Source organism: Uloborus diversus, chromosome 10, assembly GCF_026930045.1.
Source record: "Uloborus diversus isolate 005 chromosome 10, Udiv.v.3.1, whole genome shotgun sequence".
NCBI lineage: Eukaryota > Metazoa > Arthropoda > Arachnida > Araneae > Uloboridae > Uloborus > Uloborus diversus.
The window spans coordinates 42110425-42136903 of NC_072740.1; the positions used below are offsets into that span (position 1 = coordinate 42110425).

Consider the following 26479-nt stretch of genomic DNA (forward strand, 5'->3'; position numbering starts at 1 on the left):
TGGAAAAAAAGCTTTTTTTTTTGTCAAATATTAGTTAGTGTGGCATATACGACAGTATTACTTATTTACCAGAAAATATGGTAATGTCTTTATTTAGTATAACACATACTCTCTTCTGTTTAATATTTTCATTACCAGCTATAAAAAGAACAAAGGTTTGGAGCAAAGATGTTTATTTTAAGACACAAGTGATTATTCTTTTAAGTGGCAACTTAGTATGACAATTAAAATTATAATGTAATTTTAAATCTTACAATTTCAGTTAGATCTCCGTAATGAAAATAAGTTAGTAAATCGTCCCATTCTTTTTGTAATGCAGCAGGTAATCTAGGGTAAACAAGCAAAGAATCTTCATGACAAGCATATCTGGTGGTGAAAATTGCCTGATACCTGCATTTTCTTGGCTCTGTTACATTTGAAAGGATTTCTGCATAACCACAATGTAAGTGAACCTGAAAAATAATACAACTAAAGTATGTTTTCATCATCAAAGTCCATACATACCATTAAAATATGGTCCACCATTAAATTTTTACAATGCTTTCAATAATATCTATTCACCCACACAGCTAGTTTATTAGGGTAACAAAATAGTGACAAAGATTAACTAATATTTTTTGGGTTGTTAAAAAAAAAATCCAACATTGCAATAATAAACTGTGCTAAATTCTTATTCATAACACTGATGTATCATTAAACGTTTTTTCTTGTTTAAACTATCAAGTAAAGATTTAAGATTTTAGTACAAAAGCTCTGACAAAGTTCAAATCTAACACTGCTACATAGCTGCCAACATTGAAAGATGAAAATTTGGGAGACTTATGCATAAAAGTAAGGAGACTCTTTGTATGAATAAAAATAGAAATTATATAAAATTTGAGTGTAAAAGGGATTTCTGAAATATCAGTAGGGAAATCTCCAATTGAGTCTGCATAGAACCTGAAATTTGGGGCTTTGGAAATCGAGATTACAAATAATCAGAACACTATAGCAGTTAGTTTCACTTAACACTGGACTACACCCAGACAATCAAACATTTAATACAAAAGCTATCAATGTAGACGCTATTCATAAAATGAGCAACCAGACAAAATTATGAACTGAAATATCAGTGTGTCATTTAAATAGAGTTTAAAAGCTCAATATATGGTGCATGATGTTTTAAATATACAATCCTACATATTAGTTAAACTTATTAAGCAGGGTTAGCAAGGTTTTGGACACTAACGGTAAAAACCCTGGTTTTTACTGTCCTGTCCAAAACTATATTTTTGTAAAAATTGTATTCTGTGAGAAAACATCAAAATCAGAATAAAATGTATATTCAAGTAGTGTTTTATATTGAACATTTATTCAATGAGAACATTTAACTTATTTATGCAGCTGATTTCTATCTAGTTACATACAAGTTGAATTCTTGATTAAAATTTCAATTGGTATGCATGAGTTTAATTTATTTTTTACTTGATAGTAATCAAACTTCCCTATGTATGTACATGTAATATGCATGTATGTTCACTGGTGGACAAAATTAAGAGATGGAAGGCATTTCCCTAAATATCTCGAGAAGTACTGGGAAAAAATTAATGAAATTTGGTATGGATATAACGTATTGTATGACAAGAATGTGTGCAAAGCAAAACTTCAAATGTCATTCATTGGCAAGAGTTATTGCCAACAGTCGAATGTGGACTGAGCTTCATAATGAAAGAGGGCAGTGGTGACTCTAGGGGGTGGGCAAGGGGGCAATTGCCCCCCTGTCAGAGACCTCTTGCCCCCCATCGGGAAAAACTCCAAGTTCTGTCAGGGAACTTCAAAAAATGTCAATGCAAAAAATTGAATTGCTAAAAAATTTCTCTTTCAATCACACGCTCAATCAATATTGCTGAAATTCGTCATCTGCTACTTCTTAAAAATAAAGGTTTTTCGGTAATTTCCCGAACAATTGTCTACTAATAACATTCTCTCGTCAGGATTCTGGGCTATTGCTAAAACAAAATAACATCAGCACGGGTAAAAGGGTCGGTTGTACCCTGCCAATGCTTGTCCTTGACATGTTGTCGTCGCCCGTGCATCAGAAAATGTAAAACACCCACGGGGCGATTGGGGATCTGATGAGTCTGATTTTAAGTGGGAAATTGAGGGCCTGCTTGCAGCGAAGGAAAGAAAGACGTTTTCGTTGACAGAAATGGTTTCCTGTCGTAATTCAGTATAAGAAGTTGTTCTTTCATTCATCAAAAAGGTAAGAGCTTTGATTTTCAGTTTGTTGTTCAATTCAAGTCAAGTGCATATGCTTTTTCCCTTTAAAATATAAATTCAAGTAGAATAAAAAAGAAGCATGTCGAGATATGGATTAGTCGTTATAATTAATAACCATCGTATTACGCAATACTGTTATCTGATTTTTTTGATGTTAATTGCAGCAATAACTGCTTTCGGGACAATAAAATTATAAGTGACACAGATTTCAGTATTGCCAACTGAATTCAAACAATTTGATGATTTGTGTCAATGTCGATCAATGTTCCCGTCCTCTAAAATACAATCGAGTCCAGGTCATGTACACATGCTGGTGAAAATGAATTAATCATTAGAATACCATCATAAGATATGCTCCAAAAGTTAATTTAAAAAATGCACCGAAATTATTTTTGAATGTTCTACTGTGTAAAAATAAAGGATTGTTCTTGCAATTTAAAAAATAATAATTATTTTACGAAATATATTATCAGCCTCTATCTATCTAATCTACATTTTTTGTTTAAAATATTCTATTTATATTAGAACATCATAGTCATACAGTCATACATTATAGAAGGGGGAGGGGCGGTGAATTTGTCATTTGAACCGGGTCGCAGACTGGCAGAGACCTACAGCTACGCTATGCCACTAACATTCCTCCCAGTTTTCAGAAAAGGGATCGCTAACCTCATTTCGTGATTTAAGAAAATGGAAAACTTTTGCAGTGCTCAAATAAAAAGCACATGAATAAAAATAACAAGTATATTTTTTCTGTTCAATATAAATAGAATTCGATCATAAAATATTATTTAAGAATATCGGATAATCTTCGTATTATTCAGATTACTTTTTGGGTGTCCCTAAATATTGGGAGCCATAGCCACGACTTACAGGTCATAGAATTTAGATTGAATTAGCCAAGGGCGCCCTAGCCACGATGAGCTAGGCCATGGCCTAGTTCATCTGTTCAGTAATCAGTCCTGATGTCATGAGATTCAGGGGGCATATAATATTCCTCCATAGAATAAGTCAGGGGAGGGGGCAGGGAGGGGCAATTGCCCTTCCCTAAAGAGAACCTCCGACTCCCACGTTCATTCCAAATGTCACCAAAGCAAATTTTAAATTGTAATTTTAGGATTCCAATTCCAAAAAACTTCTGGGGGAGAGCCACTTGACAAAAATAGCATAAAGGGGGGGGGGGGCTGCTAAAATCCATTCTCTTGTTATGCCTATGCTTGCCCTTCCCTAATGGAAATCCTGGCTACTACCATAGGCATATTTCAATTATAATAAAATAGAAAAAAATTGGGTTTCTTTTTAAATTTTTAATTAAAAATTAGTTCTTCTGTTTACTTGCGACGTGGGATTCTCTGCTCCCCAATAAATATTTTGAGCTAATAATGGTTGAGCACCGCCACACCCCTTAAGTCACCATTCCATAAATTATTGTATTTATAAGGTTTGACTATGGTGGAGGGATTAGGGGGAGAAAAAGTGTGACCGAGGAACCCTCAATGCCCAGTATCTTAATTAATCCGTGATCCCACGCCCCTTACATTACCAAACATGACCTACAATTGCGTTTCTGATACTTCAATTTCTTTCGGTGAGCACACAAACCCTTCTCTCCATAAAAATACCAAAGATCATCTAAAATTGCATTTTCAAAGCTTCAATTTCAAAAAATGTCCGGGGGAGAACCCCCGTACCCCCTAAACTTATGTAAGAACATTACCCTCCTTACTAAGTTTTTGTTGCTAAATTTCTTTCTTTGCATGTGTTCTGTACAGCACATATTTCTTCAGATTCTTCTTCATACTCAAATTTCTCGCCATATCCTGACTCGCAGTCTAATTCCAATGTTTTTCTGAACTTGCAATGTTTTCTTTGCAAAAGTCTAGTTTCATGTTTTCATTTTTAACTTGATTTTTTAAACATGATTTAGCTTTGTGTACCTCTGATATTCTTATGGAAATAAAGCTTCCATATGTACATTTTTATCATTTTTAGTTTAAATTAATATTTTTCACTTTTAATTTTTATGGGGAAGTAGGCTACAAATACAAAATCGATATTTGTGTTGTTAGACACAAGAATGATTGTTTTCTTACTATAGAAATTTGGGAAAGGGAGATTAGGAATCCTGTAATGTATAATTTGTCTATGCCCCCTGTTGGGAATTTCCTAGCGCCACCACTGAAAGAGGGCGATGAAAGTGAGGCTTGTATGTGTCGAGCGGTTTGAAGGCGAAGGTGTTTCGTATTTCATTGAAGACTAATGATGTAAGCACACAGATGTTTTATTACTGGACGGAGTTACAGCAACACACAAGTACACGGAAGCGCGAAAACAGAACAACAGAATAGCCACGCACTCAGCTAGCCTTAGCATACATCAACACAGAGCGGGGCGCGGTCTAGCGGCCAAAGCTCCCGCGACATCCCCCCGACGAAGTTCGGAAAAAGGGATTTAAAGATCTAAACGTTCTGGTGGTTTGACAACCCTACCAGAACGAGTTTGTTTATGGGAAATAGTCTTTGGTGTAAGGACAGTCCTGAATTGGAGGAGTCTCTGGAAACACAGTTTCTAGCACCTCTGGTGCAGCCTCGGGAACATTGATTGTTTCCTCGGTCTCTTCTGGTTCGGGCATCGGAATTAGGTGTTGGCGGTTTCGACGAATTTCACCTCTGGGAGTCAGGACGTTGTAGGACCTTGGTGTCTTTGCCTGAGAAGCAATGATTCCCGCTGTTTTGGAGTCTGGAATCCAAACTTTCTCACCTGTGCTTAGAGGACGCAATTCATAAGCAGCATGTTTTCGATCAAAGGCCACTTTTTCTTTTTCTTTACGAGAAATGTCTTTTTGTAAATGTTCTTTCCCGTTTGGCCATTTTGGACGTAATTGTTTAGGGTGAACTCGAAGTCGAGTTCGGAGAGATCGTCCCATACATAGTTGAGCAGGGCTACATCCCGTTGGCCCCGATGTGTTACGATAAGTTAGTAGAGCAATGTTGAAATCTGAAGACTTTTCCAGTAAGTTTTTCATCGTCTGTACTATTCGCTCTGCTTCGCCGTTTGCCTGCGGATAGCGGGGACTACTTGTTTCATGCTTAAAGCCGTAGTCAGTAGCAAATGATTTAAATTCTGATGATGAATACTGTGGACCATTGTCGCTAATCACAAGGTCAGATATGCCATGTCTGGCGAATATGGGTTTGATACTGTCTATGGTTGCTGAAGAAGTCAAGCATGGTAATTCACAAACTTCTGGGTATCTTGAGTAATAGTCTGTGACTAATAGAAAGTGTTTACCTCTAACTTCAAAAAGATCTGTAGATACCTTCTCCCAAAGTCGAGTTGGAGGAGTAGATGGAATTAAAGGTTCTTTATTTTGAATTCTTGTTTTGACACAGATCGGACAGCAAGTTACCATTTCTTTTATTTGTTGAGAGATACCTGGCCACCATACCGACTCCTTAGCTCTGGATCTACATTTGTTTATGCCTAAGTTTCCGTCATGGATTCGGCGTAATATATCTTTCTGTAATTTTTTTGGAATTATCAGCCTAGGACCTTTTAGTAGTAGTCCGTCAGAAAAAGTCAGTTTGTCTTTACTCTTCCAGTATGGACCCACTTCAAATGGCATGTTGGCGTGTTCTGGCCACCCTTCTTGGCAGAACTTGATAACCAGAGATAAAGAGCTATCCTTCAGAAGTTCTTCTTTTATTTCTTGTAATTTCTCAGAAGAAGCAGGGATGGTTTTTACGATATAATTAACATAGGCTTGTACTTCCCTGTCCGACAGCTCATTGTGATTCATTTTATGTGTTTCAGGCGATCTTGATAATGTATCGGCAGTTGCAATTAAGTCACCTAGAACGTAAATTATATTGTAATCAAAACGCATCAATCTGATTCTGAAACGTTGAATACGCGGTGGTAGGTCTTTGATGTTCATCTTGCCTAAAAGAGGGACTAGAGGCTTATGATCAGTCTCTAACGTGAACTGAAGTCCTAGCAAGTATTTTTGAAATTGTTCTGCTGCCCAGGTTGCAGCCAAAGCTTCCTTTTCGATTTGCGAATAACGCTTTTCTGTGTCACTTAAAGATCTTGAAGCGTACGAAACTGCTCTTAACTCGTCGTTGGGTTGTTTTTGGAGCAAGACACAGCCTAAACCAAAGGATGAAGCATCAGCCGATAAAGTAGTTTCATATTCTGGATGATATTTTGCCAAGCAGACTGGCGAAATAATTAATTTTTTTATTTCTTCCATTGCTTCTGATTGAGGAGTATCCCATTGAAATTCCACATTTTTATTTAAGAGTGACCTTAAAGGTTCTGTTAATGATGATAAATGAGGGATGAATCTAGCAACGTGATTTACCATTCCTAGAATTCTTCGAACACCGGATATATCACTTGGAGCACTAAGATTCTTTATTGCACTAACTTTCGCAGGATCGGGTCGAATACCATCTTTATCGATGACGTGCCCAAGAAATTTTACACTAGTGCATGAAAATACACATTTAGATAGATTGAGAGTGACTCCAGATTTGGATAATTTTATTAAAACTTTTTCCAGCCTTTCGTCGTGTTCTTTTTGATTTCTGCCAAAAACTAGCGTATCGTCGGTTTGATTGACCACTCCTGGTAGCCCTTCTAAAATTCTTTGCATGCGGTGTTGAAAATGTTCTGGGGCCGATGTAATACTGAACGGAAGACGTGTGAAACAGAATCTTCCGAATGGTGTTATGAATGTAGTAAGATCTTGGCATTCTTCTGCCAGGGGAATTTGAAAAAACCCAGAGTTCGCGTCAAGTTTGGAAAATATATTAGCTTCTCCGAGTAGTCCTAATGACTCTTCCACCATTGGCATTATGGTTTTTTCACGGGCTACGTATTTATTGAGTTTAGTGAAATTGACGCAGATTCTAACTTCTACGGTTGGTTTGATAACTGGAACTAAAGCTGCCCACCATTTTGTCGGACGAGTTATTCTACGAATTACCCCTATTTTCTCGAGCCTATCGAGTTCGAGTTTCACTTGTTTTCTTAAAGGCAATGGTACTCTGCGAGCAACATTAACACTAGAGGGAGTAGCATCTGAATCTAAAACTATATGATAAGTTTCCTTCATTTTACACAGTCCGCTGAACAATTCAGGAAATTTCGATTTATAAGGTTCCTTTTTGTTGCAAGACTTTCCTACTGAACTGGCTATCTTGATAATGCCTAAAGCTTCTATAGCAGGCCAACCCAACAAGGACTCAGAAACTGAATCAACTACAAAAAGTGTTTGTTCAGAATCTTCGTTTTCGAACTTTAAGTTTGCACAAAATTTCCCTAGAACTTTTAGTCGTGAGCCATCAGGCCCTTTCAAGATTTCATGGGCTTTACTTAACGCTTTTGGAATCCCTGGTGTTTCTGGAACTACAATTGAAACTTCTGCACCAGAATCCACTTTAAACTTTACTGAACAGTCATTATATAATATCTGAACATGGAGAGAATTTCGATTTTTACTAATTATACCCCCAACTGAATATTCCGCATGTTCTGTTCTGTCAGATTCGGCTACAGAATCAATTTTTGGACGGGCTTTATAATTATTTAGCTTTTTCCGGCAAACTTTTGAAAAATGTCCTTTCTTATTGCACGAATGGCAGATAGAATTACTAGCTGGGCACATTTTCCTAGCGTGTGAAGAACCGCCACAATAGCCACAAGTTTTGTTTTCAACTTTCTGTTTAGAATTTTCAAATTTATTTGATTTTGGTTTATTTACCCATTGCTTATTATTTATATATTGCTGTTTCTTTACAAAATTAATATTAGATGACTTAACATTCAATTGAGCGAGATCATGTTGTTGAGCTTTCACAGTTTCTTTTTGGCATGCTTTTTCTATGGCGACCTCAAGAGTTAGATTTGCATCTAATTGCAAGGTTTCGGATAAACTTTTATCACGTAATCCAACCACAAAGCGATCTCTGATTAATCTCGTTTTCGAATTACCAAAGTTGCAATGAGCTGCCAAAGAATATAAAGCAGTTGCAAATTGATCAACAGTTTCGTTCTCATATTGATACCGTAAATTAAATTTAGCACTTTCATATACCTCATTGTATCGAATTACGAAATGAGAATCAAATTTTTCTTTTACGGTTGTATATTTATCTTGATCACCAACTGGAAGGTCGAACGATGCAAGTATTTTACGAGCTTCCCGCCACATTGTATACAACAGCATGCGAACTTGAGTGATCTCAGATTTTTCACTAAGTCCCGATGCATACCGAAAGTCCTCGAACTCTTGAATCCATTCGGGCCATTCAGCCAAATTTTGGAAATTAAATGGTGACGGAGCTCTGATTGGAATACTATTGTTGGAATTTACTTCCATTGTGATGCAATCGAAAACAAAACTAGTACTTACATTCGATGTCTTCTATTATAGAAACAAAAACTTATTTTCTTTTACTTGAATAGACTCCTGACACCATGTCGAGCGGTTTGAAGGCGAAGGTGTTTCGTATTTCATTGAAGACTAATGATGTAAGCACACAGATGTTTTATTACTGGACGGAGTTACAGCAACACACAAGTACACGGAAGCGCGAAAACAGAACAACAGAATAGCCACGCACTCAGCTAGCCTTAGCATACATCAACACAGAGCGGGGCGCCGTCTAGCGGCCAAAGCTCCCACGACAGTATGGTGTGTGGCCACCTCTAGTATGGTGTGGTCACCTCTGACAGATAGACAGAATGCACAACGAGTATAAATGCTGTTAATAAGAGGGTTAAGGAGTGCTTGTGGAAGACCCTCCAACTCTTCCACCAGAGCAGTTTTTAACTCTGAAATGGTTCTGGGTGAGGGTTGGCATATCGCAATAGCCCTCCCAAGAGCATTCCAAGCATGTTCAACGGGGTTAAGGTCCATTAGATCTGGATGGCCAATCCATTTGATGAATATCTTCGCTTTCCAGATATTCCTCAACCAGGACTGCTCTATGTGGTGTAGCATTGTCGACCATAAAAACGAATTTAGGGCCAACAGCACCCCTGAAAAGATGCACATAGGGTTGTAGGATCTCCTCCCTGTACCTCTGGGCATTCACGGAACCAGTGTCAAACACATGGAGTGGTGTATGGGTATCTTGAATGATCCCTGCCCAAACCATCACTCCTCCACCAGCATAATGGTCCCTTTTCATGATGTTACGTGGATGGTATCGGGTCCCAGGTTCACCGAGAATCAGGTTGTAGACTGAATTTGGACTCGTCTGTGAAAAGAACAGTAGCCCATTGGAGCTGCGTCCAGTTTTGGTGATGTCTGCACCATTATACACGCTCTTTTTTGTGAGAGAGAGTGAGTGGGATGCAAATGGCGGGCTCCCTGACATACAATCTTCTTTCACTGAGCCTCCTGGCAGCTGTCTTCCTTGAACTAGCAGCGAGGTCCCTAGACAGTTGTGCTGCTGTAGACGTCCGCTGGCACTTTGCTGTAAGTAACAAATACTGATCTTTATTGGACATTGTTGCTCTCGGATGACCTTGTCCTGGTCTTCTGTGTGGCTGTACTGTTTAGAAAAAGGAGTTTTAGTGTTTAATTAAGGGAGTATAATTTTTATGTAACAATTTACAGGAAATATTCAATCCATTCCTATTTTGACACATTACAATTAATGTGACTGATGACCAAGGCTTGTTGCATTAAATTTCAAATGATAGCAAAGTTTTTAAAAAGCATCTGAAAGCGAGTTGCTAACTTAATATATTTTTTTTAAAGAGGGATGGATGATTGAATGAAGCCTTTTTCTCTGATTTTAATTATTACAGTAGTAGTTAAAATCTAAACTTACTGTAACTGATCGATTAATGTCCCCACATTGATCACCATTAGAATAAACCATTGATGAAAAAGTGTTATTTTCTATAATCCATTCATTCCAAATTCTGAAATTACAGAACCTTCATCAATAACATTAATATTACAGACTTAAGAATTCCAAATAATATGTAATTTCAATTCAATACAAAGTTATGTTGAACATAATTTTTTCCCCTCCTATTTTGTAATACAAATTTTACTAAAAATATAATTTCCCTATTAGAATTTTAGTCGCTGGATATAGTAAAATTACTATACAGTTGAGCAGAGTTTTCTTGAATATTAAAATTCAAAGTTCAAGTAAATATGATTTAATGATGCTTACATGGGAAACAGAACGCAAATACTGATTGACTTGTTGAGACTGAGTTGTTTATTAATTAGATCATTAAGTAGTTCCTAAATAAAAATAGAACATGCAACAGAGATAAAGAAATTTTTACTTGAACAGCTATTTATCTCATGCAATCTGCTGTACACTCAAGTTTCATATTGTAAGAAAGGTTCTTAAGTTTCCATTGTTTCAAATTAGAGGTAGTTAATGCACCAATGAGAAAAGTAGTAATGTGAGGGGGAAAATTATTAAAGAACACAAATAAAAGAAACAGGTAGGAATTTTATTTTATTGCTTTGTACAACAAAAAGTTCTGCAGGATCATTTTATTAAAAAACAAATTTTGAGGACATTTATGCACAAAATATTATGCACCTAGTACCAGAAAAATTGAGTACTACATAATTAAAAAACCAAAGAAACTTAGTAGTACCAGGGGAAAAAATCTAGATATCATTGTTGTGAATTTAAGTTAAAATGTATGCAATTTATTGTTTTTACCTGATAAAATATGTACTGTAAAAATCGAAGCAAAAACATTCTACCTTTATTAGTCTCAGAAATCATGTTATAATTTTAAGATGCAAAAGTAAAAATAAAAAAAACAACATAATAATTCAGTGGAGATACTATATCAAAACACACAAAAACAAATATGCAGGCAAAATTTTGTAAAATAAAAATAATTGTCATTTTGTTTTGTTTTGCTTTACACTTCAAGCATTAATTCTGAAAAAGTAATTGTTAAAATATAATGATTAATACCAGCATTGCTATTCAATCAATATGAAATTTATCTTAAGTAACATTACCCAAGAATACCTTGATAAGCATTCCACCTTGCAGAAAGTTCATATTGAGTAATATTCTGAAAAGGGCAAAGCTCATATCGATACCTATAAAGTTTGAAAAAATATGAAATTTTTAAATATAGTCAAATAAACAAAAAAGATAAACACATCACGGTTCATGTAACAAATTAAACCTTATATGAGGGATAGAGTTGTCTATCTATAAAAAGTTACAAAATAACTTACATTTTACGAATAAACAAGCATTAAAGCAATGACATTGAAATGCAGACTTGACTTCAGTTAACACTAGAAATATGGAAGATGCCTGTGTAGCTCCTTGCATAGTTTGTAGCTCAATAAATCAAAAAGTATCTAACTGAACACAATGGTACTTTCAGACTTTTCATAATATGAGCCTATTTGAATGCTTATTTAAACATTTAATTGTTAGCCTCATAGAAGTGTAAATATTGAACCTTATACCTACAGAGATGGAGAAGGGGGCGGCACAGTGTCCCCTAATATATTTTCCAGCAAAAGTATTAAAAAATATCCCTTTCCCCACATACTGCAGCATTAAAAAGTACTATTCAATCTAGTTTCATCTTTATCTTCTTGTTTTTGCAGTTGGAGGGAATTCCAAATGTGAAATACTGCCAACTGTCTACTAGCCAGAAGTTAGGAATCACTCTTCAAAAGACAAACTGACACTTTACAATTTGGTGCATAGAGATAATATTACAGAAAGTTATGGGTTCAGTTCTTGTTTACTCATTAGAGGAGATGCTTTTGGCACGTGGTCTCACTCGGGAAGAAATGTATCAAGAATTCAATCAAAAATCTGTCGGGGCTACAATGGCCCATTAAGTCTTTTTAGGTATATGTCAAATGTCAAATTTCAGTCGTTTTTGAGTTAAGGCAATTAAAAATCAAAGAAATGATTAAAGGCTTTTTGAAAATCATCAAATAAATGCTTACTAATTTGCAAATATAATACCCATTATGGTGGCTATACTACATAATATACCAATTTTCTATTTTATTAATAAATTAGTAATTATGACAATATAGATCATCACACTGCATTTAGTTTTTCAATAAATTTAAACTGATTCTTCACTTCTATCTGTTAAAATCACAATTACAGATCGCTGTTTAATTTTGGCCCACTTCTTCAATGGTGCATTCACCTTGCACTTCTTGTATGATTAAGCTTACACCTCTATCTGTGGTCTACTGTACATTCCTTTCACCATTAGAAGCACCTTACCAACACACCCTATAGTAAAGTGGCAGGTCACCTTAAAATCCTACTATCCTACTACATATTTATTCATTTCTGTAGCTTTTGAATAATGATACATGGCAAGGCTACAAAAGCAATGGAGATGATTCTCAATAATAATTGCACCATTAGTACCAAAGTGACTTTCCACACCTAAAAAGAGAAAAGCCACCCTAGAGACATTTCAATGGAGGAAAAGCTTCCTTGTGTTTTTGTCTCAATCAGCTGAAAACTTCAAGGCAAAATTAGCAATGTTAGAGCTGATGTAACAGTTCCTAAGTTACATAAAAAGAATCTCAATGCATGAATTTCAACTTTGGACCTGCTGATCAAGAACTGTATGCAACAAACTTTCACTTTTTGATTTATTTAATTTTAACCTATGATTGAGAAGGTTACAAATATATTATAAGCATTCATGCAAAAGTCACAAGTCCAAAATTCTAATTTGGAAATATAGTCCAGTTAAATGTGATTTTTCATGAAAATGATTAACAAACACTTTATAGATCCTTAACTCTTACTGCTAGATTACTGATGTAGCTTTATTGTTACATACATGGTTTACATACGCTAACTGGAAATTCTAGTTGACCACACTTGCCAGTGAAACACATTTTATGCACTTAGCAACTTTTACTGGAATACCAATGATGTGTAGAGCAGAAAAAAGAGAAGTTGCAATATTTAAAATTTCCTGACCAAAGTGATTAGTAAAAGAAATTATAAACAATAAGTTTAATTTTTGCCTCTCTCTCTCTCTCTCTTTTAAAACTTTTGGCAATAATATGTTTTGAATGAAAAAACAAAAAAATATGTATCATTTAAAACTATGAGAAATAAGCTGAAAGCATTGATAACTAAAATTTAATTTTATTTGCAAAAGTCAAAATTTGTATGAAAAGAATCCACTAAATTTAATCACAACAAAAATTAAAACAAGTATTTGAGAGTCGACATAAATTCAGTCAAAACTCAGAGGGATATAAGTATAACATACCTACTTCCAGTTAAGTTGTAGCATTTACCAATGAGTTTTCTAAACAATTTTGGACCAGTGAAATTTGCTGGATATACTTTAGCTGCAAGTTGGTTATTATTTCCTAATTCTCCCAAATTGTTTCCAAAATAGCTAAAAAATTTTCAAAAAGAATATTTTATATTGTTAACTATATTAGTTTAAGAAATTACAGCACTTTTTAAACAATAACAATAAACAAGTCTACTATTAATTACACATATAGATTCTAAGTACCACAGCAGAAATCATCGAAAAAGTGCATAATATCATGATGATATTTAACTTAATCGTACTATAAATATTGGCTAACTTGTTTAAACTACCATTAAGTTCAACAATACTTTGTCTTAATGGGCATTATGTCACCCCAATAAATGTGTCATTGGCATTTTTAAGATCAAACTTATGTTCTCTCAAAGGGCTAAGTGCAATAATCTTTTTTTTTTTAATTTCAAATTGAAAACAAATAACTAAGGTAAACACATCAGTAGTGGCCAGTGATTCAGTGTATATAGTGGCCACTTCAACGTTCATATCTGAAACACCACTACTGGTGTGTTTACTTTACTATGTATTTATTTCTTTAAAAATGTCATGGTTGAATTTTGAATTTAGTTTTCAAGTAGACATGAAACATACTGAGGAAGTGAGAAAGATATATAAACATATTCATTAACCTTTGACATTTTAGCGTTCTGCTAAAACTTTTCCCCCAATTTTAGCTTTTTTGATAAAGAAGTTTTGAGCTCAGCTTAAACCCAGACCACTACCCACCAGAAGAGAAAAACTCAAAACAGTGGGTGGAAGCTGGTGTTCAGCACCAAAAGAGAGAAATCGATCCATCTGTCAGAAAGGTTTTGGGCAGCATGTTGTGGGGTGTAAAAGGGATCCTGTTGACTGATTGCGTTGAGAAGGGCAAAGCAACTACAGGCAAATATTACTCAAACCTTATTGACCAAATGAATGCCAAAATTCTGGAGAAAAGGCCTGACTTGAAGAAGAAAAAAAAAATCATCTTTCACCAAGATAACACACCAGTCTACAAGGGTGCTTCGCCGCTGGTTGATCTGCGGAATTTGATTTCCTTGACCATCCCTTCTGTTCTACTGGCACCCTCAGAGTTCCATCTGCTAACAAACCTGAAAAAATTTGTTTCTGGGAAGGGCTTGAGAGTGCTGGAAATGAATATTTTTACAATGTTCCAGACTCTTACTTTTGGGAAGAAATACTAATGTTAGAGAAACACTGGATTAAGTTGGTTGATGTCTAGAGATATTATGTAGAAAAATAGAATAAATTTTGAACTGAAAATCTCAGTCTTTCATTGTCAGGCAGAGAACTTTTTACCTAACCCTCATAGGTGTGCCCAAGAACATTCCCACTTAACTCTAAACTTTTGACTTGGACTAACTTGAAACTTTTATCAGCATTCATGTTTTTGAGACAAATTAAAATCAATTTGAATACAAAACAGGAGAGCATAGCCTTTTTATCTTTGTAAAATAAACACAAAATGAAAAAAAAGTGATGGAAATATTTAATCTTCTAATCCTAAATGTTTTTAACTTTACTAAAATATGCGTCATCACTCTTTTGTACTTTTTGTTAAGCCTATCATGCAGAGCCGATAAGCCAGCTAGATCAGGGTCTTGTTTGCCCTGAATGCCATATGTGTTTATTTATGTACTAAAAAAAAAAATACATAAAATGATAACAATTGCTTGATTGCATAAATCCAAGGATTGTTTTAATCAGAAATAGATACAGAACAAAAGCTCAGTAGCAATAAACAAAAATAAGTTATTACCTGATTGATGCATGAGTAAATAATATGAATGCAATGGAAATCCACACAAAGTTTCTAAAACATCAGCAATGATTGTTGCCATGTAGAAAATACCCCTCTCTCTCAATAGTTACAGAGCACTCCCCCTGAAATAAGATCAATACCTTTCAAAAATCCCCCCCCCCAATTTCAAAACCGCAGTCCATGCCCTGAACCCCCATTTGAAGGCATCAAAAAGGATTAAAAGCTATATAATTTGGTGGCTTTTTTCATGATCCCATAAACTGCTCCCCCCCCCCCCCCCGCTAAAAAATGTATTGTTCTTCTATATTGCTTTCATAAAGATTAATAAAAGAAGAAAAGAAACCTGAGCAAATGTTAGGAAAGTTCTGAAAAACTGGCCAACATTGCACGAAATGATAATTTTGGCAATTTTTTTTTAGTTTGAATCTAAAATCTGCAAAATTACAAACCCTAGAAAGAGTATGATTCCAAGCATTCCAGATACGGGATCCTATACACAGACGGTCTAAGCACAAAAGTGGTACCTACAGTCAACCTCAAACTGAGACATTGGTATTTTAAGTTTTGCACCTCCATGTACTTGATTCAGAAGTCACTTTTTTAGAAATTTGTTTAAAATATTTCCCGTCCTCATATGATCATAAAACATTGTATTTAGGTAAAATATGTCACTAAGAACCATCTGGTGTCTATAGCTCAATTTTGTTAAAAAGTGTAGATGGGCAATTCCATGGTATCGGAGGTAAAAAAAACGAAGAAAAAATTCTGTTTTAATTCCATTTACCAAATATAAACTGATCTAAAATGATTAAATTTATTTGCAAGACACTTACTACATCCCACTGAATAAAAAAATCATGTTAGTTTTTCAAAATAGATCCCGAAAGTATTAACTAAAAAATTTTAAAGAGTTGGTGTAGGACATAAACACACAAATAGTAAAATTGATGGTTCAATTAAAAATTTTCATAAGTCTGTGAGTTGGCTTACATTTTAATTTTAAAAACAGCTTAGTTCTTAAGTATTCTTATGATGGAAGCATATACAGGGTGGCGACAGGAACTGTGAAAAAAAGTTCCCCGACTTTTCCCTGATTAAGTTCACAAAATTTCCCTGATTTACGTTACCAATGATAATGGTTTCCTTTCTTTGCTCCACTTGAAATCCATTGTATGTTTGTATAAAATGCAGTATTTTAAACGTTTTAAGTTGTGTAAAGTTGTTTAACTAAAGATATATTTTAAAAAGATGCTACTTTTTTAATAAAATGGTTTTAAAAAAACATATCAAGTCAATTGTTTTGGGAAAAAAAACCCTACAAAACAGTATATCAAATTTTTCTACATGGAAAGATTATAGAAAATTTTTAAAAAAAAAGAAAAAAAAATACTTTACTTCCAGTGGTTTACTTCTAGAAACCACGTAGCATAAGAATTTTAAGAAACTATTAAAATTACTCTTAAAAACATATGTGTATTTATGATAGAACTAAAAAGAAATTAATATTATTTTGAACTAAGTTTTCAAACATTATAATTGTTGCAAGAATAACAAGTAATAGTGAAAGAACAGAAGTAATGCAGTTATTCTTATATAACTAATTGACATATTTATGCAAAACAGATGAAACCATTTGACATCCATTCATAGGAAGCTTTTTTCTAATCAAGACCATAGGTTTTAATGAATGAATACAGCATTTTAACAATCAAAAAATTAAGATATTTGCTTAAGTACACAAGTTAACTCTATTTCAAATGATTTCAGTATGTAACGAAAAAAACCTTAGATTGCTTTTGTAACAAACAACTTTGAAAAGCAAGAAAAAAAAAGAAAAAAAAAAGCAATTAGTCAATTTTAAAACATATAAAAGAAGAATACAACTTGGTTATAAAATTAATGAATCACTTAAATCTGAAGAAAACCTTTATAATCTGCGGTGACAACAAATAGTATAACGGCAAAAAACAAAGTTTTTTTATTGAAAGTTCAATTTTAGCAATTAAATTAAAAACGGAAAGAAGTAATAACTTTTAAGATTTTATAGTATTAATTCAAAAACCAAAGATTTCTTCTTGAAATCGTGATTACAGTACGCTAATTACTTCGAGACAATGGAATAAAGGCAAAGGAGCTAAGGCATTGATGAAGGCTTCGTCTTTGCTTGTATGGTTGTTTATTTTACGTAGCAGGCATTGAAAGCGTTAAAGGAAATTTCAAGCTAGGTAAAATAAACAACCTAACAGACACAGAATCAATCTTAGGAAGTAAATACTATGGTTAATAAGTAAGATTCAATACTTTGACGTTGAGGAAAAAAGATGCACAAAAATGAGGCAGTGTATAATCGCACGTCATTAATTTTATTGTTTTTTTTTTTTTTTTTTTGAACGAAACTGCGTGGGGAATTAAGAGTACTTAATTTTGTAAAGAAAAAAAAAAATTTTTCTTCATAAAATCAATTTTCCCTGATTTTTTTGTTATTTTTTCAAAATTCCCTGATTAATAAAGTTCCCTGACTTTTCCCTGATCTCCCTGATCTGTCGCCACCCTGATATATCACAGTTTTCAAATGATATTATAAAGAATAAAATTATTTAAAAAATATAATAAGCTTGGTGTTGGACGTAAATTTTTTTTGCTGGACATAAAATGTTCCTATTGGACGTAAACTATTGTTCTTAAATGTATATACATAACAATGATTACAGTTATAAATATGAAAATTATAGGTTACATAAACTGAAACAAATTTACCAAGTAGAAATTCAGAAGTAGGGTTGGCTGGGGGAAGTGGGTCACTGGGGTAAGTGAGTCACCCCCTAAAACTGAAATATGTATATATGGTTTTTATACCTTTTTACATTGATCATGTTATAGTTCATCACAGTGATTGGTTTCGTTCGTGGATTTTTTTCTAGGTCAGAGAACTTATTCAAAAAAAAAATCCTGAAAAACATTTTTTGTCGAGTTCAAAGCAACGTTTTTCAAAGAAGTGTTTCCCGGTTAGCTTTTATTATTTTTTTATGATCATTAAACCTTCACGTACAGTAACAAGTGCATACTGCAACCAGAATTTTTGAATAAATTATTATTAATAACTCTTTTAGATTAGGGGTTCCACTTACAGCGTAAAATATCGCTATAAGAGGTCCCCACACTATGGGGTAATTGGTTCCCCCCCCCCCCCCCATAACAGTGAAAATTTCAAAATACAAAACAACTATGATGACTTAGTAGGAATTGATAGTTCAGCTACAAAAACTAGCAAAGCTGGTGATTAGTTATTTGTGAAACTTACCTGAAAGAAACCCATTAAGATTTATGTAGGTCTAATGTTGATAAATGTTCTTCCTTAGCCAACTTTACATAGACAGTCATTTAGTGCTTCCAATTTCTTTTACAACTTATAATTTTGGCTAATATGCCAAAATTGATCTTAATCAACTATATTACGTTCATTCAACACACCTTTACATGTAAAAGTAAAATATACACCTAAAGGCTTTCAATAAATTACAAATGAAATTACTTTGTGATTTGTTTTAAAAATTTTTGTGATACAGATTTATAAGACATTAAGTAAATAGATTCATTTGCAAAAAAGTAATTCACACTAAAAATTTACATACTTTATCATGAAAAACTCCCTTAATCCTTTTTTAGATATGCTTCATTTAAATTTAATTAAAAGGGGGTGAACCACTTACCCCTTACTATGGAGTAAGTGGGACACCCATTCGATTTAAAAAAATATATAATCCTTAAGAATAATTCAAGCGTTATTTTAGAAATTAATGATGGTTTTTTGTTTATTAATAATAATGTCCAAGATAAAATAAGACAATAACTTTAATTTTTTTTGTTTCAAAACTTTTGCATAAGTTTTCAAAAACAAACTGTTCTCAAAAGGGGTCCTACTTACCCCAATCAACCCTATACATATATACAGTAAATTCACTAATTTGTTTTTTTATGCATGTTTCACTTTAACTTTGAAATTAAAGGCAAAAAAAGGAGAAACAGAGCTGAAAACATATACTGTTTAAAGGAATATAAGTGTCGGTCCTAAATGCTGTCGGACATAAAAAACATTTTACGTCTGACACCAAGATTTTAATAAAAAATATTCACTTGTTACAAAATGAAAATAGGTTACATCAATGAGATTGAAAATCTTACTTTGTACACAAAAATACATGTATGTAGCTTTAAAATTATTGGCTCAGTATAATTAATTGTGCGTTTTGGTGTCGGGCGTAAAACACTTAATGTACCCCAGTGAAATTCTTTTATAAATCAAAATGAATTATATTTTGACACATTTTTGCAACATCACCAGCAACACATTGTATCTTTAAATGGTAATTCATCTCAATTCATAATATTGGTGTGTATTTTTTGGAAAAAAAAAGAATTTCTTTGAGAGTCACCAAATATCGTTTGAAAATACTTAAGATGTCGACCTTAGTTTAACCTCCGGTAACTTATTTATGACTGAAGTCATTAAATTTCAGACAGGCATTTCAAAATATACAACTCTTTACCTTTAAAATGATACCTTATTTGTTTAGAAATTTCAATTTTGAAAATTTGATCATCCAGTTGACCTTATCATGGAATTGCTCAGATAGGACTTTTGTGCTTAGCACAGCAGTACAGTATTTGTATACAGTACAACTATTGATTATATTTTCTGTAACTATAGAAAAAATTCATCATGCTACAGTGGTGGTATCTAGTAGGAAAAAGTTTAAACATCCAGATTGTTTGCCCTACTGGCCAATTTATGAAGAAATTAGCAAGTTTTCCATCAAGTTTTGCATCTGTCTAAAGAATTTTTTCTTTTTTCATGTGGTTAGGTCTAAACTGAAAAACCAGTATATGTATGAAAAGTCTAAAATATAAGCATAACATGATATTTATGAATTTATTGCACATTAATGTTGTGTCTCACCTTTTCCTAATTTTAAAAAGTATGCAAAAACATATTTATGCAGTTTTCTTGTCAAAATAGATGCCTCGCATATCATTAGTTTGAACAGATTACACTGTTTTACATTGATGCTTGTCAAAAATCATTGTTTTTAAATAGTGTTTTGCTTTAGAAGTCGGAATCTGGAAATGAGTGCTGAAAGAATCCATATTATTAAAATCTGTTCGCGTCTGTCTGAAAGTCTGAAGCTTGATCTTCTTGAGAACCACTGCGAGTTGAGAGTCAAATGAGGTACGGATCGATTTGAAATTTTCCAGAGAAAAAGCAATAAGATCAATCTCGTAATTGTACAACTTTAATTAGTGGATATATTAATTAAAACTTTAATTAACATTATGTTATTCAGGCATTTTTATTTCTTTCCTGTTGCCATTTTGCATATGGGTGAGCAAATAAAATTCTAATATTTGTTTCAAAAGGGATTTTTTGGCTGCTGTCCAAATCTTAAAACAATGTTTCCATCTTGAATTTTATTAATTATTTTAATTTCTCTTTTATTCTGATACATAAATCCTAAAAAACTACTCTTTAAAACAGTTTTTTCGTTTAGAAATTTATTATAAATTAGCTTTGTTTCTCTTTTATTCCAAGCAAGTATTTTTATTTCTTTCTGTTGCCATTTTACATTTCTGTTAAGGGGTCTAAGAACCCTTAACCTTCAAAATACTCGATTTTCTGGACAAAATATATGTTATGCCTAATTTAATTCTGAACAATTTGATACCTTTATTTATTACTATACGCAAAAAACTTTTCAAGTTATCGAAAAAATACATATACTTTTCCCATAGAGATTTGTGTTAACAGCAGCTGTTTAAGACTCTTTTTCTCAGGTTGCATTTTCTCAGGTTTCTCATTTTGTGTGCATGATAGTTCAGAAAGTTTTAAATATATTTCTGTAAAACTCTTTGTGCATGTTTGTCTGGTTTATTTTTATGATCTGAACCTAATTTTTTTAAAAATTATTTTATTTATTTATTTATTTTATTTTTTTGAAATTTTATAAATTAATATCAAAATTTTCCAAAATTTTGGGTGAAAGTATTTTTTTTAATTAACTTTCATTTTCAATTAAAATTTAGGTTCAGATCATAAAAATAAATCAGACAAACATGCATGAAAAGTTTTACGAAAGTACATAAGAAACTTCCTAAAATATCATACACGCAAAACGAGAAACCAGCACCTGAGAAAAAGAGGCTTAAACAGCTGCTGTAAACATAAATCTCTATGGGGAAAGTTTACGCATTTTAAAGATAACTTGAAAGGTTTTTTTGCGTATGGTAATAAATAAGGTATCAAATTGTTTAGAACTAAATTACACATAACATATATTTTTTTCCAGAAAATCAAAAATTTTGAAGTTAAGGGTCCTTAGACCCTTTAATAAATAACATTTCAACAATTGTTTCAGTGGGACTGACGTCATCAAAACAACCAACCAAGTTAATCGGTTGCTCTTATTCGGACATAACCTTTCTTTATCGTCTGCCTTTTTCTTTACAGAGAACGTTCTTAACTCTTTTCAGCGTATGAAAAATATTTCTTTAGTTATATTTATTTATTGTTGTGTAGGTTTATCATTACCAGCCTCATAGTTTGGTAAATATAAGATGTGCGACTAATTATATTTATTTTGTTGGACTTTTCCCTTCACATGGGTGAGTTTTTGAATTATAATAACTTTTTTTTTCCTTCCTGTTTAGTTAAAAGAACACGTTAAATTAAGATTGTTTGGATTTCTTTAATGGAAACAGAGTTGAATAAAAAAAAATACTTTCAATGATTTTAACTAAAGCTTAATTGGAATCTTATGACTTGGTATTAAATTAATGCTTAATAGTATTTATTAAGTACATGCTTAATGGTATTTATTTGTAGTCTTGATCAAAGAAGAGACCGAGGGGACATGATTCAGTTGCTTAAATTTATTAAAATGAAAGATGTTATGGGGCTGAAGTTTAGCACTGAAAACAGGACAAGGGGTCATTGTTTTAGGCTATTTAAATCTCAGGCTAACATGGATATTAGGAAAAATTATTATTTTAGCAGGGTAGTGGAACTTTGGAACAGCTTACCAGAAGAGGTAATAATGAGCGAGGGAGTAGATAGTTTTAAGAGGGCCATTGATTTTCACTGGGGATTATAAATTGACTAGGACCAGTCTAGCTGGGCCCAGAGTCTGTTGCTGTTTGTCACTTTTGTATTTGTATTTATTTATAGGTCTAAATTCTTTAGTTTCACATAATTAATCTTAATGCGTTTTAAAACTGATGTCAGAGTACTACAAAAACATCAACTACCGGACATCTCTTTCATTTTTTAGGTAGCCCGTTCAACGCCGGGCACGCAGCTAGTGAAATAATAAATGTTGTAGTTTAAATTTCATTTAGTACCGCCTTCCCCTAACTATAGACAGAAAATCAAGTATGAGTTTTATTGTTTTTTATTTTATAGTTTAAAATAAAATACTTATAGGTTTCTTTGGGGAGAGGCGGCAAAACTGTGGGAGCTTCCAGTACAAAAAAAAAAAAAAGATTTATTACAAAAAGAGTTCAGTGCTCAAAAATGAGAAGCATAAATTGGATAGTGCATAGCAGTACATAGAGAGTAAACTTTTTTTAAAAAAACTTTAACTAGAAACCTCCATTTTAAAACCCTAATACTGGATGTGGTGACTTTAGCAGAATAGTCCCAACATAGTCCATGCGTGTCGTAAGAAGGGACTAAAATGGACACCCAATATAAGGTGTGAGGCACCATGCTGATGGATGGATGGCACCTGGGTTGTATGATGTCTTAAACGGTCCGCTCGAGGAACGGGACGAAACCTCGTTCTTATTAGCCTCACACTCGTACAGGGTGGTTGTGCAGATGTTGACGTTTTATCACCTCACCGTTCCTAGCTCCCGTGAAGTTGGAGGCTGGCTTGAAGGAGAAAGCCAGCAACCTTGCTGCTAGAGGAGGTGCTGGTGCAGGTCTACAACCCACTGACTGAGAGGGGTGAAGGTGCAAGTCTGCAACCCGCTGATTCTGCAGTAAGGGGGCAGGGAGTACTCAATTTTGCATAAAAACGCAATAAGTACAGGCAGGAGAGGGGGAGGCTGGTGCAGGAGGCAAAAGCCCCTGGGTCAGCCTTTCCCGAGAAGGTAGGAGAAACCAAACATCTTTGGTTGCAGGTTTCAACTCCTTCCCCTGCACAAACTGCTGCATCTTTAAGAGTAAGAACAGGTCAACCACAGTCCTATGCTCAAGCAAGGAGTATGTTTTTGATGGCTATTGTGAGAGAAACCTTCCATTCGAAAAATTGATCTCACAATGACATTGAACGTATTTAGCTGGTCATCCTAAAAAGGACAGTCCTGATTCTTTCTGGGGATCACATGCCGAAAATGCAAAAGGCTTTTTAACAAAAATAGTATTAGGAAGACTTTCAGTTTTCTTATTGGTGGATGCATCTTAAATCGGCACCTTGCTTTAACGGGTGTCATAAAGGATCCAACTTTCTGGGGTTGCCTCTTTCTTGAGGAAATTGTTACTCACATCGTGTGTGATTCTGAAGTGATTTTCGCCTATAGGTTTGAACACCTTGGTCATCATTTGCTTGAAGCATGGGTGACTTATAACATTCCTATTAGGTGTTTGTTGAATTTTGCTTAAGCTATTGGTCTGTTTTAAGACTTCTGTTTGGGGATTACCGTATATACTCGCGTATAAGTCGAGAATTTTAGCACAAAAAATGAGATTAAAAGTTAGGGGGTCGACTTATACCTGGGGCAGAACTGCCGAAAATTTTTTCCAAACAATTCTTGGGAAAACAAACACTCAAAAACATTAGCATTCTCCCGGTTTTAGACCAACTCTTTAAAGCAGGTGTTATAGAAGTAAGTACTGACACATTCTGCTATAATTTTACATAGTCTGACTGTGAAGTAAAGATTAAATAATTACAATAAATGGGCGACTGCGCAAAAAGTGCGGGAAACGCTGCATTCGCAAATTTTACCTATAGTCGTGAACTAATGCTTATCCTTTTAAAAATAATATTATTTGGCTGCAGCACAGGATTTTATTGACATTTATTCAAAGTAAAAGCAACAAGTAACAGTAAACGGCCGACTTCGCGAAAAGCGTGGGAATCGGCTTATCTGCGAATTTTCCCTATAGTCGTGAATTAATGCTCATCTTTTAAAAAATAACATAATCTAGCTACAGCACAGGATTTTATTGACATTTATTCAAAATAAAAGCAACAAGTAACAGAAATCGTAACAGCGAAATCGAACCCTTTACTAAAATTGCGATCACAGAAGGGAACACTTTTTGTGTAAAAGAATAATAATCGGACATTTTTGAACATAAAAAATGTTCATTACATTTCAATTTCCTCCTTTATAAAATGTTTACATTAAAAAAAAAATAGAACCGACTTCAAAATTGCTCTAAAAAGTGAAAAATAATTTTATTCTTTAAACACCATCGATAATACTTTTAAACATAATTTTTGAAGTTGGCGCAAAAACGATCGATAAAATTATTCACAGCCATAACTCAACTACAAGTATAAATTTAACCACGTCCAGTTTCTTCACTACCACATGCATTACGCATTGATGACAGCATATTTGAGTAACGATATAAATGTTTCGTTCCTAAGTTTGGATGATTTTTTGATAAAAATATGAACGAAGCATGGTTACAATGAATTTTACTTTTTTTTTTTTTTTTTTTTGCGCCAACTTCAAAAATTATGTTTAAAAGTATTATCGATGGTGTTTAAAGAATAAAATTATTTTTCACTTTTTAGAGCAATTTTGAAGTCGGTTCTATTTTTTTTTCAAAATTTTTTTATTTCATTCTTTTTAGTGTAAATGTAGATATTTCAGTAAAAGTAAGAAGTTACCTAGTAAGAAGTGCGTCTCTATATCACTGTATTGCTTTAGAAAAGCCTTTATTCAAAATTATCATTACAATTACTATTAATGTTACAGTTATATGGCACCAAACTTTTATAACAATGAGTTTCATATTGTCGCGTAGATGAAGATAGCGAAGACAATGTGAAAGCCAAATGAAGCGAATACTCTTTAGTCTCAACTCAAAATCTTTATTCTGAACCACGAATGAACGTTACATCTCCTTATATACAACTTGAAAAAGTGCTGGAACTTTCCAGACTTGAAAAAATACAGAAATTAATAGAAAATACGGGAAAATACGGGAAACAGTAGAAACGAAATTTTAGTAAAATTCACTTTGTCCTAGTCGGGATTTGAACCCGGGTTGATCGTGTGGAAGACGGGAATTCTACCACTGAGCCACCGTTATCCACGGATGAAAAGTGCGAACTTCGCTACAATATCATTTTAATCATTTAATAGGGAAATTTACTGTTTTTTGCCCATAACTTTTTTACTAAAGAACAAATATGGTCAAACAAAGTAATGGGACCTAAGTTGAGCCATCTTCTATCCATTAAAAAAAGAATCATCAAAATCGGTTCACTAGGTGAGACGCTATGAGTGGACAAACAAAAAAAAAAAAACATACATACGGTATGAACTGATAACCGCCTCCTTTTTGAAGTCGGTTAAAAATTAGTGGTAAAACTTTTCCGATTTTTTCAGAAAGTAGAGGCTCGACTTACATGCGGGTTTTACAATTTTCCTCCTAAAAGTGGGTGGTCGACTTATATGTGAGATCGACTTATATACGGTAGTTCAATAGACCTCTGGTTATAGTGCTTGGTTCAGTTGAACCTTCTTTCTTTCACTTCATTTCAAGCCCTAATATGTCAATAATTCAGAATAGAGTTATCTGAGCATTAATTGACAATAACTTTAAGAATAAACATTAAGAATTGCCCTGTAAATATAAGTTACATAAAATTTTAAAAAAAGTTTACCTTACCCATAATTTGCAGTGTCTTTCACAATCCGCATTTGAACTACAGCAGTTGCTGCAACTAGAAATAAAAGAAGCTGATTAACAATGGATTATAGAAACAAATCGCGCACAAAAAAAATTTAAAAAATAGTCTAAAAGGACAAAATTAATAATAAAATACTTGAAATTGGTTCCTTTTAGAAATCCATAATTAATAT

The 26479-nt window shown here is 33.6% G+C and overlaps 1 protein-coding gene across 1 annotated transcript in view; it reads right to left on the minus strand.

The window, feature by feature from the left end:
* LOC129231456 (N-acetylglucosamine-1-phosphotransferase subunit gamma-like) overlaps positions 1–26479 on the minus strand; it is a 42141-nt gene that overhangs the window by 15169 nt on the left and 493 nt on the right. Inside the window, exons 2-6 of the mRNA XM_054865776.1 lie at positions 26286–26340; positions 13549–13680; positions 11282–11365; positions 10107–10200; positions 255–452 (exon numbers count right to left, since the gene is read on the minus strand). Coding sequence (XP_054721751.1) covers positions 255–452; positions 10107–10200; positions 11282–11365; positions 13549–13680; positions 26286–26340 — 563 coding nt within the window. The remainder of the gene's footprint in view (positions 1–254; positions 453–10106; positions 10201–11281; positions 11366–13548; positions 13681–26285; positions 26341–26479) is intronic.